We start from the raw sequence: 13,873 nt of genomic DNA on the forward strand, positions 1-13,873 counted from the left end.
AATGAATTCTATTTTCTTTCGATTCTCATTAGAACGTTGAAGATCTATTTCCCCAAGGAAAGCATCCCCTAACACCTCAGGGTGTGGTCCTAGGACAAGCAGCATCAGCATCACCCGAGAGCTTGGTGCAAATACAGAACTTCCATCTGACCCCAGACTTTGTGAGTCAGAATCTGCATTTTAACAAGATCCCCAGATGTTTTATAAGCATGTTAAAGTTTGAGAATCATTGTTCTAACATACTGGGTTGAAACCTGGAAAGAAAGGGGTTTTTAAAATTTATTTATTTATTTTTGAGACAGAGTCTTGCTCTGTGGCCCAGGCTGGAGTGCAGTGGCACCATCACCACTCACTGCAACCTCCGCCTCCTGGGTTCAAGTGATCCTCCCACCTCAGCCTCCAGAGTAGCTGGGACTACAGGCGCACAGCACCATGCCTGGCTAATTTTTATATTTTTGGTAGAGACGGGGTTTCACCATGTTGGCCAGGCTGGTCTCAAACACCTGATGTAAAGTGATGCGCCCACCTGGACCTCCCAAAGTGCTGGGATTACAGGTGTGAGCCACCGTGCCTGGCTAAAAGACAGGGTTTAAAATGATGGTTAAGCTTACTGTACACCATCCTGAGAGTGCTTTTCCAGGACTTACAAAAGAGGAAAGTGGGTGCTATCACTCTGTTTTACAGTTAAGGAAACTGAGACTCGCAAAGGGCAAAACAGCATTCAGTTTCCAGATCCAAGACACAGACATAATTCCAAACCAGAGTGCTTTCCATTACACTGTGCTGCCTCCCAAAGCTCCCACTGCACTGAACCCTAGAGAACAGAGCTCAAGGATTACCTACATCACTGGTCAGCCTCCTTGGCCCAGTTAACAGTCTGATCTGTATTTGGCCTATTCTTTGTTCATCTCTCATTTCTATTGTCTGTTTTTTCAAGATCTGCCTTGGACTGAACTGTAAAAAGCAAGGACTGTGCAATACTAATAACAACCATAATTTATTGAGTACTTATTGTATTCCAGATACTGTTCCTTAATATAGATTCTCTCATTCAATCCTCACAACAACCCTAGAAGATAGACGTAATCATTTGCATTTTATAGATGGGAAAACTCAGGCTCCAAGTAAGTGACTTGGTCATGATCACACAGAAGCAGCCCCTCTGAGAAAGAGGCTGACTCTGCCACAGGCCCCCTGGTGAGGAGGTCACTCTAGGTGCTTCCCAATTCCAGGAACCGGGTTGTGTTGAAAAAGGCCAGTCTTAAAACATGACCCTGGCATGAAACCGAAGGCAATGTGCACAAACTAAATCCCTCAGGCACAGACTTTACAGGCCCCCTCTCGATTTTCTGCATAAATGGAGAGTGGCAGCGGTGCAGATAATCCAGAAGTTATTTTAACTTGGCTTTGAAATGCATTAGATTTTTTTTTTCTTTTTGCGAAGTCAGAGATTTTCCTTTCTAATTATATTTGGCTCAAACTGACATTAAAATGAGTTTGCATTCTCACTTCGCCCACTGCCTGGTGAAGGGAGACTTCCCAGATGTGTGCTGTGTGATGGGCAGGTCAGTCTGGGATCCAACATCAACCACAATGTAGCTGCCCCGGGGGTGAATGCTGGAGGGTTCTGGTGCTGGCAGCACAGCCAGCCACAAGTGTGTGTGTGGGAGGGTCGGGCATCAGGCAGAGTGTGGGACCTCTGGGAGTCCCCCATCGCATCCCACGGTGTCAAGCTGGTAGATTTCCAGGGAGAGTGGGGAGTGGTGGGGAGGATTGAGACAAAGAGGAGCAAGTCAATTCCTCAAGGTTTTGGATTAAAACCCAGGAGTCCCACTGTCTCGATGAAATGTCTTTCTGGATGACTCGGGAGTCGAGATGAAAACTTCAACTTCTCTCAGAGGCTTCATTCTGCCAGCCTGCCTAGCCTTGGGTTTCTGCTCCTTTGAAATGCCTTCTCTCTCTACTATGTTCTCTCTTCCTCTGCCCTGCCTGCCCATCTCTGCTCCTTTCCTTTTAATAACCTCCCAGTTAAGCGAATCGAATGGGAAGAAGCAGTTAAAAGCACCTCATGGCTTGACAATGCTGGGTAATGGAGCGAGCAGGGCCCCGGGCTGTTCCTGGGAGAATTCAGGAAGGAGGAGGAAAAATAATAATAATAAAAAAAACTCAGCTAAGCTGATTACAAGGACAAAGTTAATTTAGAAATCAGCTCTGTTGGGTGGGAATGGGGGGTGGAGAGTACGGAACTGGACACAAGAGGTTGGGAGATTCGATTTGGGGGAAGTGTGCTTTATATAAACTGCCTTTGTTCCTGGAAATCATAATCCTTGGGAGGGACCAGGGTTCACTCCTTCGGATTCCTCAGCTCCTTCCATCCGGAGCAGGGGGTACAATCGGGGATTGTCCAGAGCTTGGATATCTCGTGGCACCGCATTCCAGAGGCCCCGCAGCCCCTGAGCCTCACATCTGTGGCCCCCTCCCCGCCCCTGCTCCCTGCTCCGCTCCCCCTCACTGGACAGTTAGGCTTCAGCATTTTTCACATACCTCTCTCACAACCTTTATCTTATAAAATTGTCAATATGTGTTTATACATCCATCTCCCACACCATACTGAGAGTGCCTCAAGAACAGGGACTAAATCTTACCTACCTTTTCATTCCCAGGCCTAGGCCAAGCACAGCCATTTAAAAAAACAATGCTGGTAAGTTGAACACATGCTCTCACCCCCCCTGGTGGGACCCTCTTCAAAGGACTCCATTTGAAAAACCAGAGCTCACTTCCTAGCAGAGGTTTTAAGAATCTTTAGGCTCAGCCCCTAAATGCACATGTATCTAAGGCCACAGACCAGTGGAAATGGCCCAGAATTGACCCTGAAGGGACTAAACCCAGATGGGCCCTCTGATGGAACCAGATGGCTCCCCTTGACTCTGGGTAGTGTAGCCATGGCCCAAGCTTGGGGGGCACAGGTAACAAAGAGCCTGGCCTCAGAGTCAGGCTGCAGAGCTCTCCTCGCAGTTATTGCCGTTGAACTCTGCCTCCAGGCATCTTTATCTTATACTGAAGGATTCTCAGAGGAAAAGATTTCCTCATCCTTCCAAAGTCTCTCTGGCTCAAGTCACAGATCTGAGACTTCCCAAGGCAGAGCTGGTATTTCTCTAAGGTTTTCTGCTCACTTCTGCCTGGCCAAACCTTGGTTATCTGTTTTTTTCATGTTTTTAATTGGAGGGGTTACAAATTTCCATAGCATCTCCAGTAGAAGAGGTGTTTAAGAGGAGCGGAGGCTTTGGTGAGAAATGAGATGGGGATTATACCTGTTTTTAACACACCCTTTGTCTGCTTAAAAAACAGAAATCCATGGCTCCCTAGTTCTTACAGGGGAGTCTTTGTAAGAAGCCTTTCGCCTGGCTTTTCCAAGCCTCCTCTAGTCTGTCCCCATTCTACCGTTCTGGATCATCTCATCTATTTCTCCCAAACCAACCCAAATCCTCAGTCCAACCGGCCTCAGTGTCCGCCACACATCCCAGCAGCAACATCTTGGTTCAGGAAGTCTGGCCCATCTGGTAAGGCTCTCCCTCTTCCTGCCACATCCATGTCCTGTCCATCCTTGGGCCCCACTTCCTCCACGGAGCCCTTCCTGGTCACTTCAGCCCACAGCAAACTCCCTTCTCTGGACTCTCCAGCTCTGACCTGCACACTGCTATTACGGCACCAATGACCACACCTTGCACCACTAGCAGTCTTCATGTATGTATACCTTAGTTTCTTAAAAGGGAAGGACCACCTGCTGTCATATTTTTTGGTCCACATAATGCCTACCAGTATGTTTTGCATATAATAATGTACAGTTGATGATTAAAAAAATAATTCTCCCGATTTGGTGAAAGAAAACTGAGGCCTACTGAGATTAAGTAATTTGCACTGAAATCACAAAGTGAGACCTTCAAGGGCAGAGATCTAGTACATTATTCACTTTGCAACACTGGAGCCCAGCACACAGTAAGCACACAATTCTCTTCCGCTGAATGAAGGAACAAAAGTCCTTCCTCTTTCCACACATCTTTCAGTGAGGATATATTCCTCAGACTGCCTCAGAAGGAAAGAAGGGGCAGAGAGAAAAGGCATCCAACGGCCTAGTCGATTCTGAAGCGGGCCTAGGATGGGACAGCTTCCTGGGATAAACCTGCTGGGCACAGAGTACACCTCCAGACACTCGGGTTCCTGTTATCCCTTCCCTGCCTCAAAACCCAAGACCCACAGCATTCTGGGTGAGTCTCCCATCGCCTTCCAGAGCCAGACTGCAAAAGGAATGAAGCGGCAGCATTCTCTCCTGGGAAACTAATGGAATTTGCTAGAGAGTTCTGGAGATTTCTACCCCTGGATTTAAGACCCTTAATCCTGAGGAGGTTGACTGGCTGCAAGGCTCATTTATTTCAATACGATGCCTATTTTGTTAAATGGGCTCAAGGAGGGCAGAGAGGGATGAGGACTGCAGCCCCTGGCGACAACAGAGGTTAATAAAAGTGGCTGAATAAATTAAACATGGAGGGAAGGACAAGCTGGGAGCTTGGAGTCAGCTGATAGAGGGAGAGTAAGTGGGATAGAAAGAAGAAAGAAAAGTGTCATACTTCAGTGGTGTCTGGGAGCTAGAGCAGCTTTTATCCTGGATGCTCCAAGAACTTAATTAGGTTCGCATTGTCTGACAATCAGACGTGGGAAGGTATGAGAGCTGGAGCTACAGAATGGAGAGGGACCAGTGTTACAGAATGAGGAACCCCAAGCTTCTTTCTCAACTTTCATAACCTCACAGTTTGTGCATCTATCAGAGAGGATGCAGAGCATGCAAGGCAAGGCAAAAAGTAGTACCTTTAAAGACACAGGAGGGCTGCTATGGCTAGAAGAAAAATGACTCACAAAAATGTACTACTGTTGCACACTAGTGCTCTGGTGACTGAAAGGGCTTGGGTAAAGATGAGAGATATCTGTCCAGATGTGTATGGGGATGGGGATAAGAAGGGGGTGCACGTATAGCTGCACTATGAAGGCATGTGTGAATACATATGCATATGCATGCAGTGAAATTGCGTCCACACGCTTGCATGCAGCAGTAATGCAGAATAGGTAGGTGTGCAGTCTTCCTTCTAGGAATTATCCTCAGCCCCCACCCCAACTTCCCTGCTTGGGTTCTAGTTCTGGCTCTGTCACTTACTAGCTGGATCATCTTGGACAATCTGCTTAACTTCTTTGGATCCCTGTTTGTCTGTCTGTAAAATGGGGATAACACCTAACTTCAACAATTATTGTCAGTATTGAATTAGTCACTAATACATGTAAAATACAAAACTGCCCTTCACAAAAATGAACGGCTTTCTCCCTCACTCTGAGAGAGCCCACTATCTTTCCTGATTTCTGAAATTGCCTCTTCCTCCTCCCTGGTTTCACATTTGAGGATCAAGGACATGACAGCCTCTTTCTCCTCTACTGCTGACAACCCATCCCCACACCCCCATCCTTTTCCAAGTCAAAGAACCCTCCAGGAGATTGCCAAGTAAACTGGTCCGGAGGCCCTGGGAAGAAACCAGACAGGAACTGGTAGGTCGGGAAGGGGCATAGCTTTCCCATTTCTGGACATATGAAGAGAAATGTCTCTAGCCTCAGATGGAAACATCTCCCAGAAATTGGGGAGATTAAGGAATTTGTCCCCATCCCTTCCCTCCATACCAACTGCCACCCCTTTGCAATTTATTTAACTTCTCTAGGTCTCTGTTTTCTCATCTATTAAATGGAGAAACAACTATCCTGCCTACATCATAGGATGAGTGTATCTCTCTATCAAATGGTACATGTAAAAAGTTGCTAAAATTGCCAAGCACCTTACAGGTACAAAGATAAAAGACTCTAAATGTGGGAGGAAAAGGATTGAGGCTTTCCAAACCTCCTTCTGACAAGGGGCATTATTTACTGGTCCCAGCCCCACTGATTAAAATATGTATCCTGACATCTAAGTTTTGCTTCACAAATGATCATCAAAGCAAGGCAGGGAGATAGATGTGGCCTTGGAATTTCTGGGCTGAGAACAAGGGAAGGGGGCTGAGCTGAGTGAGGCACCAGGAGAGGAAAAAGGCCTAGGCTTCCCTCCTGTCCTTCCACAGCTGCTTTAACTCTAAGAGAGGCAGGGTGTGGCTCTTCTAGCCAGGTTGAAGGGCACTCATGGTGCTTAGTAGGGAGACAAAAGAGGGGTTGAATCTGGGATCTAACACCTCAGGTATGCCCTTAAGCAAGTTACTTAAACTCTCAACTGTGGTTTCTTTAACTATAAAATGGGAGTAACATTAACCTGAAAAGCACACTGTAGGAATTCAATAAAAGGTAATTTTGATGCTTTGGTATGGAGTTCACCTCCTACAATCACTTTTCACCACCCTAGGCCAGGCAGTTCCCCAGCGCACAGGCTAAGAAGGAGGGTTGAAAGCCTCCCCAGGCGGGTTAGAACAAGCCATCTAAGACCTTAGCCTCCAATCCTACCAGACTACTAGGGACCAGACAAATTTGGAAGCTGACACTTGGGGAGATCCTGGTCTCAGGATTATCCCCTAGACCCCTTCTCAGTGCTTCTTTTGCCTCTGTATGGCTCTGGGCCTCTCCAGGAGTCAGCCTTGCAAGAAACAAGAGTAATTCCCAAATTTGTAGTTCATGGACCTGTAAGGCTGTGTTTAATATTAGAAAAAACCTTTTTATTTGCCAAGTCCTTGAAAAAAGTCATTTACTAGATTTATCATATCATCAAAGAAAAACAATTTAACACCAAAAAATGTAGGACAGAATCTCAGAATAAAGGATTGTTTTTTAAATTTGAATGAGTTTACCTTTATGAAATACTCACTCCCTTTTCTTCCTAGTTCTCATTCTGCTATGGACCAGGAAAATCCCTGTCCCAGCCCAGCATCAGTCTCTGCTGGCATGTAGGATCTGGCAAAGGAGAAGGGTGCAGGCTGTGGGATCAGCTGGTTCCTACAACTACCAATAAGATACTTAATGTATCTAAACCTCAGTTTCTTGGCCAGGTACAGTGGCTCACACCTATAATCCCAGCACTTTGGGAGGCCGAGGTGTAAGGAGCACTTGAACCTTGGAGTTTGAGACTAGCTTGTGCAACCTAGCAAGACCCATCTCTCCAAAAGAAAAAAAAAAATTAGCCAGGTGTGTGTGGTCATAGCTACTTAGGAGGCTGAGGTAGGAGAATGGCTTGAGACTAGGAGGAGGTTGCAGTGAGCCATAATCACACCACTGCACCCTAGCCTGGGCGGCAGAGCAAGACCCTATCTAAAAAAATAAATAAATAAATCTCAGTGTCTCATCCATGAAATGGGGATAATTTACACAGCCAATCTCAGAGGGCTGTAGCATAGATTAAATTAGATAATGCATAAGAAGTAGTTAACACAGGGCTCAATAAAGGATCCATATTATTTTCAGACTCTGAAATGCTGCCACCTCGGGGCTAGTGTCCCTCCTCATTTCACACAAGAGCTCTGGTTCCTTCTCACTCAAGTGCCAACCTCTTCCACGTTTGCTCTCTCTCCTCAAATCCCTTCCCCAGATCTTTTCTGAGGTCTCCAAGGAGGGGGTCAGTTTCCCCTTCTGGGTCTGCCACAACATAGTTCTTTCCACGAGAGATACAAAGAAGGCGCTTACTGAAGCCCAGGACCAAGAATCTGGGGAGCTGGAGCTAGAAAACACACACACATACACACACACACACACACACACAACACAAAGAATCATGAGGAGAAGAAAAGGAAGCGCAGACAACTCGACTGCCTGTCTATGTCTCACCTCAAAGTCAAGATAGTAAGCATTTACTGAGCACTTCTCGCTGTGCCAGACACTATTCCATGTATGTTACATGGATTAACATATTCAAGTGCCACCACAACCCTATGAGGTATTACTTCTTTCCTCACTTCTGGAAGAGCATGCTGAGGCACAGAGAAGGTACATGACTTGTTCAAGCTTATGACTACCAAATGGTGGAGGTGGGAGCTGGATGCGAGTCTGATTTAATCGCCATTGAATGCTGCCTCTTTCCAGCACTGCAGCGCACTCATCAAATCAATCAATTGATCAGATATTTAAGGGGCACTTACCACATGCTTAGCACTGTGCCAGAAACTATAGGATAAAAGAAATTAAGACTTAGTCCCTGCAAGGATGTAAAGAGGTCCTAGAGGAGTAAGGGGGCCAGAGGTGGGGCTTCCTCCTCCCATCTCACTGGAGCACCAAAGGCAGAGCCAGAACAACCAACCACTCAGCTGTGGGAAGGAGCAGAGGCGAGAAGGCCTGGATGCCTCCTCCTCCCACTCCTGACCAGGTGCTCTGGGGCCCAGGGCTGAGGCACTGAGTACTCGGTTCACACCCTCCCTTTGGGTCTAAGTGAGTAGAAGGCAGAAAGTGGAGTCCAGTCAAGGTCAAGGAGAGGAACCCAGTGTCCTGGTTTCTGCCATGTCTCCCCTGACTCTTCCCCAACCTCAGTGCCCTGCTCTGGGCAGAAGTGGGACATCTAAAGTGTGTATATGTGTCTATGTGTAGCACCGAGAGGGCAGAGTCCAGCTACTCTCCAGACCTGCTGTTCTCTGCCAGGATTCAGCTGTATTCAGGGAGTTGAATCCTGGGAATTTAGGAGGCCCTCGGGCCTCCTCCCTTTACCCTTTACTCCCCTCAAAAGCTGTGGCAGGAATGCCAGGGGGAGCTCTGGGGGCTGGATGGGCTTATTTTTCTCCTGCCCCCACATCCATCCCCCCGCTGGAGGCAGCTCCCGCCCCGAGCCGGCCTGTCATCCCACATTGCTCTGATTAGCTATAATCTTTCTTTTTCAATTTCTCCTCCCCGAGACTAGGGAGCGAGAAAATCTCCCAGAAAATGAATAAATATTTCAATTTTCGGCGCAATCAGTCTGTGGAGCCGGCGCATGATGGAAACGGGGGGAAGGATAATGGTTTTCATTTAGATAAGATACAGAAAATTATTTAGTGAAAAATGAAGATTGATGAAGCCCATTGAAATTCTTTAAAATGCGATTTTTATTTCTCAGCCTAGGCTGAATCTCCCCTTCCCCTCTCCTCTCTGCTCCCCTCAATTCTATAGCTTCCTGCTGACACTTACTCCCCCATCCCTATTCCCCCACCATCATCCCTCCTCCCTCTTGTAGCGCCCCCCTCCGTTTCCTCTCTCACTGCCCCAGTCCCTGACCTAGAGCTCCTTTCTGAGGATGGAGGCTAAGGAAAGGGGGTCCTGCCAAGCTCTCCACCCCAACGTGTGTCCCAGTCTACCCAGACCCCTACTCCTTCCCTCTCTGCCTCCTCCCCAGTCCCTTGCCAAGCTTCCCCCAACACTCACTAGTGATTTCCCCTCCCCTCCTGTCTAGTATCTCCCTTTCTTTTCTCTGGTATCCTCTCCCCCAACCCCAGATACTTCACCAGGTCCTGCTTTCACCCCTGTTGGAGCAGAGAAGTGGAAGCTCAGCATTCCCTAGCCACTCGCTCCTTTCCAAAGAGAGAAAGGCACACAACACACACTTCTTTCTGTCCCCAATTCAATCCACATGTCTCTCCTGTTTGCTAACTGCTGCTTTTGTTCCTTAACACTCATTTGTATCCATGTTGCTGACATGTAAGGGCTGTAAGAAAGGGGCAGACATAAGCTTGCCCCCAACATAGACCAATACTGACCCAGGGGCCCCCTCCACCACCAGCATGGTCCACCCCCTTCCTCCCCGACACCAACAGCCTGGCTGAACAAAGTCAGAACTTAAGTCATCTTCCCAACTTTCTGCCAAGTGGCTGGCCTGGCCTGCCAACCCCAGGGCCAGGCCTCCTCCTTTCCCCTAGCACCACCTCCCACTCTTGGCTCACACCACAGATGTGTGCCCTTCCCATATCATAGTGTGTGCTGGGGGGCTGGCATGGGTGCCCTGTGGGGAGAAATGAATCAAGACCTGCCCCCACCAACTCAGCCAGGCTTTGCCTTCGGAACTGGGAAGAGACCTGACAAGGAGAGGAAAGGTCCAGCATAACACCCCACCTACAAACGCAGGAAGGGAACAGAAAGCAGGGCAATAATGCCTGAGGCTGTTCTACCCAGATCCATTCCCAGACACCCCCTAAAAGAGACCACCTCCTCCATCTGCAGTCTGTACATCTCCATAGGTGTCTGCCCATATGAATGTCTGTTCAAGTTTCTTTGTTTGCTAGAGGGTTGGTTTCTGTGAGAGCGTGTGTCCTGTCCTTGTAAACGCCTGCATACATGTACTGTGTATAGTTGTAACGTTCGGGTGGATGAATGCGTGAGTGTGTGCCGATCTGGGGGAGGAATCTGTCTTCCTCAGATGTCTCAGTGTCTTTGTGTATATGTGTCTGTCTCAGTGTGGGGGATGTTTGTGGGGATGTCTCTCTCTCAGTAGGTGAGTAGTCTGTCTCAGTGTCTGTGAGTGTTTTACGGTGTTTGTGTGTCAATTTCTGTGTGTCAGCTCCATTTTTGGGGAGGGAAGGAGTTCAGCAGGATTCAGTCTTCTTTAGAGTCAGAACTGGGAGGCAAGAACCAACTCCCACAGACCCCAGTCCCTGCTGCAGTCTGGACCCTTGGTTCCCTCAGCCCTCTTCCCTCCCCCAACCCCAGACCTGCCCAGGATACACTGACATCCTCATCTCTCTCAACCACCTCCCTCACCTCCCAGCCTCTCCCCTGCCAGTTCCAAATAAGCCCCAGACAGCAACACTTTCCTGAGCCCAAGTAGAGTGTCAGCCCCCTCCCCCCACCGCCTCTGCCCCCGCCCCCGTGAGTTCCCCCCTCTGTATCAAGCGGGCCTGAAGCTGTATTTGGAACTCCACTCTCCACCCAGAGCCTCCGTGGACAGGGGTTCCAAATCCCCACTAGAGGCCCCGAGACACCCCTCCCTTCCTCTAGAGGGGGCAGCCCCAGGCAGTCTGGAGCCGTGATTCAGACTCAGACCCCCAAGGGGCTGGGCTGGAGTAGGGGGATCCCCTTAGCAACATCTTCGGGAGGTGGGACCCAGCTTTAAGCTCACCCCCTCGCCCGAAATCCCACCCTCTTCCCAGCCTTGCCCTTAGGCTGAACTCAGGTGTCCGGAACCCCGGCCTCAGAGGGCGAGGGTCGGTAGGGCTGCCAGAAGCCCAAGAGAAAGCGTTCGGTTCCCCGTTTTACTCGGACCTCCAGCCCTCGCGGCCCCATTGCTCGGTTCTCCCGCGCAGCCAGAGGAAATAACTTGGGCAAATCAACGGCAAACTCATTCTCCCCAGCCCCCCGTTACTCCGCGCCCCCTCCCCCAGGGCTCTGCGCCCGGACCGAGCCCCCGCCTCGTGGCGTCCGGACCCGGGGACTGGCCGCGGGCCGCGGGGCACCCCAGCACTCTCCCACCGGGGGAGCAGTGCCCCGGCCCCGGGGGGAAGCCGAGCGTCCGGGGGCGGGCTGGGGGCCCTTACCTTGGGAGAAAGTATCGGAGAGAGTGAGGATCCAGACGAGGAGGCTCAGCATGCTGTCCGCCCGCCGTGCGCCCGCCCGCGGCTGGGGCCAGGAGTTGGCGAGCGAGCCAGAGGAGCGGGCTGGGGAGGAGGGGAGCCCGGGAGCCCGCCCCCCGCCCGCCGGCGCCCGCCCCTGCACACACACACGCGCGCGCGCGCACACTCACGCGCACAAACTCACTTCCCTGCCCTCCGATTCTCTTTCTCTCTCTTTCCTCCCAGTCCTTTTTCTCGTCCTTGTCGCCCTCCCCCTTTAATTATTTCTCCTCTCAAGCTGTGTCTCTCTGGGTCTCTTTCGGTCTTTGCTCCCCCTTTCTCTCCCCTTCTCTTCCTTCCCTCTCTCCCTCCCTGCCTCCCTGCCTGCCTGCCTGCCTCCCTCCCTGCCTGCCTGCCTCCCTCCCTCCCTCCGCCTGACGTCTACACTCCCTCCGACGGCGCCTCCCTCCACGAGCCCTCCCCTTGCCCCCACAACGCGCGCGCACACACACACCCCTCGCTGGAACTGAGATGGAAGGAGAGCAAAGAGAGAAAGGAATTGAGGGCAAAGGCAAAAGGGGATGAAAAATGTGACCGTCGTGGGTTCTGGGGCAGGCACGACAGGACCCCTGGCCACCTCACCCCCTCCCATTTATAGACGCAATCTTGGTCGCGGGCTATGGAACTAAGCAGTGGAGGAGGAACATGGGCTGAGGGACATCAGCTCAGAGGATGTGATGGGGGGTGTGTGTGTGTGTGTGTGTGTGTGTGTTTCCGTGTGTGTGTCTAGGAGTGGGGTGGGGGGCAGGGAGTTAAATAAACATAAAGACCTTTCTTTTTAAATTCCACACCCAAAGTCTAGCCCCTAGATTCCCCAAATTAAGAATTCTCAATTGACTAATGAATGCTTGGATAGGCGAGGGGCATACATGCCTCTCCCCACCTACAAAACCCAGAACTGGAGAATGGGAGCTGCCTCTTGGACCTGCCTTGAGGCCCTGCCTTGGCTTCACCCCGTCAAGGTTCAGCACGGCTAGGCGTTGGAGGACTTAGCGGCCTGGAAGAGGCACAGTTGACCCTTCCTTTGTTCATCTTGGCCTTCCACCCATCCCGAAGGAGAAGGTAGCCAACTGGATGGCTTTGAAGGGCCACGGCCTGGCCTCACCTCCCTGAATGCAAGCCAGAGGAGAAGACAGCCACCAGAGGATCTCTAAGCACGCTGGAGTTTGAGATCTTTTGGGGTAGGGACATGGAGGAACTAGGAAGGAAGGGAATTCCTGAGAATCATGAGAGCATTCAGGAGGGATCTCCACTTTCTTAAGGGCCCATTTTGGCAACCAGCTCCTCTTCTCACCCCTGACCAGATACTTCTGCTCACAGAGTTGCTCGGGGAGCCAGAGGTCCGGACCCTAGGGAATGGACAGAGGAGTTGCTGGAATTGCACAATTTTACAGTAATGTGTTGGTCCAAAGAGGTCTCCACTTCTTTCCTCCCAGATCCCGGATCTCCTGGATCTCTAACACTCCCCGCCAAGCTTTCTCAATTTCTGCCCCTGAAAGTAGGTGCGTGGCTCTCTGGTGCCCTCTGTTGATGTGTGGCGGCCACAGCTCCTCTTTCCTCCGCAGATTCTAACACCAGGCTGTGGTCCGGACACATCCACACACAACCAGAAGACAGAGAAAGGCAGGAAAACACCCAAGCTCATATGCAGAAGCCCCATATGCACAGACCCAGAGAATTCTTCATATGTTCCAAAACACAGACAAACACAGTTTAAGAATAGAGCCATACCTTGGCCAGAGAAATAGGACTGCAATCCCAAACGTACACAGAAAGACACCAACACACAGACACATAGGGCTTTTCATTTGTTCATTCATTAATCATATATTCCACAGATATTTCTTCAGCTCCAGACTGCTATTTTCCAGTCACCATTCTAGGCTTTGGGGAGACAATAAAAAAAAAAAGGACAAAGTCCTTCCCTTTAATGTTCTATTCTGGAGGAAAGTCAGAGGCAGTAGAAAAAATATGAAATACACTACATTATGGTAAATGCTATGGGGGACAACTAAAGCAAGATAAAAGATTAGGGAGAGGGGGAGAGGGAGGAATTACTGTTCTTACAGGTAGTCAAAGAAAGCTGTTCTGCTAAAGCCACATTTGGGAACAGACCTGAAGGAACTGAGGGTTCAGCTGCTCAGGCGTCTGAGGGAAGAATGCAGCAGGCAGATGGTAGCAGCAAAGGCAAAAACCCTGAGGTAGGGAGCTCTGGACATGTCAGCGAGACAGGCTTTTCTCCTTTCCACTCCACATGATGGTGCATGGAGGGGAAGGCGAGGGTGACCCTGACTTAGGAAAGT

The 13,873-nt window shown here is 49.9% G+C and overlaps 1 protein-coding gene across 3 annotated transcripts in view; it reads right to left on the reverse strand.

Annotated features, from left to right (window-relative positions):
- Positions 1-11,924, reverse strand: part of KIRREL1 (kirre like nephrin family adhesion molecule 1) — a 107,007-nt gene extending 95,083 nt beyond the window's left edge. For 2 of the 3 annotated variants that reach the window (XM_054447435.2, XM_054447428.2), the window contains exon 1: positions 11,496-11,924. In XM_054447435.2, the coding sequence (XP_054303410.1) occupies positions 11,496-11,547 (52 nt within the window). In that variant the 5' untranslated portion in view covers positions 11,548-11,924. The remainder of the gene's footprint in view (positions 1-11,495) is intronic. The other variant, XM_063650123.1, reaches the window with a different exon arrangement.
- Positions 11,925-13,873: the final 1,949 nt, after the last annotated feature.

The sequence above is a fragment of the Pongo pygmaeus genome, chromosome 1 (assembly GCF_028885625.2).
Source record: "Pongo pygmaeus isolate AG05252 chromosome 1, NHGRI_mPonPyg2-v2.0_pri, whole genome shotgun sequence".
Taxonomy (NCBI): Eukaryota; Metazoa; Chordata; class Mammalia; order Primates; family Hominidae; genus Pongo; species Pongo pygmaeus.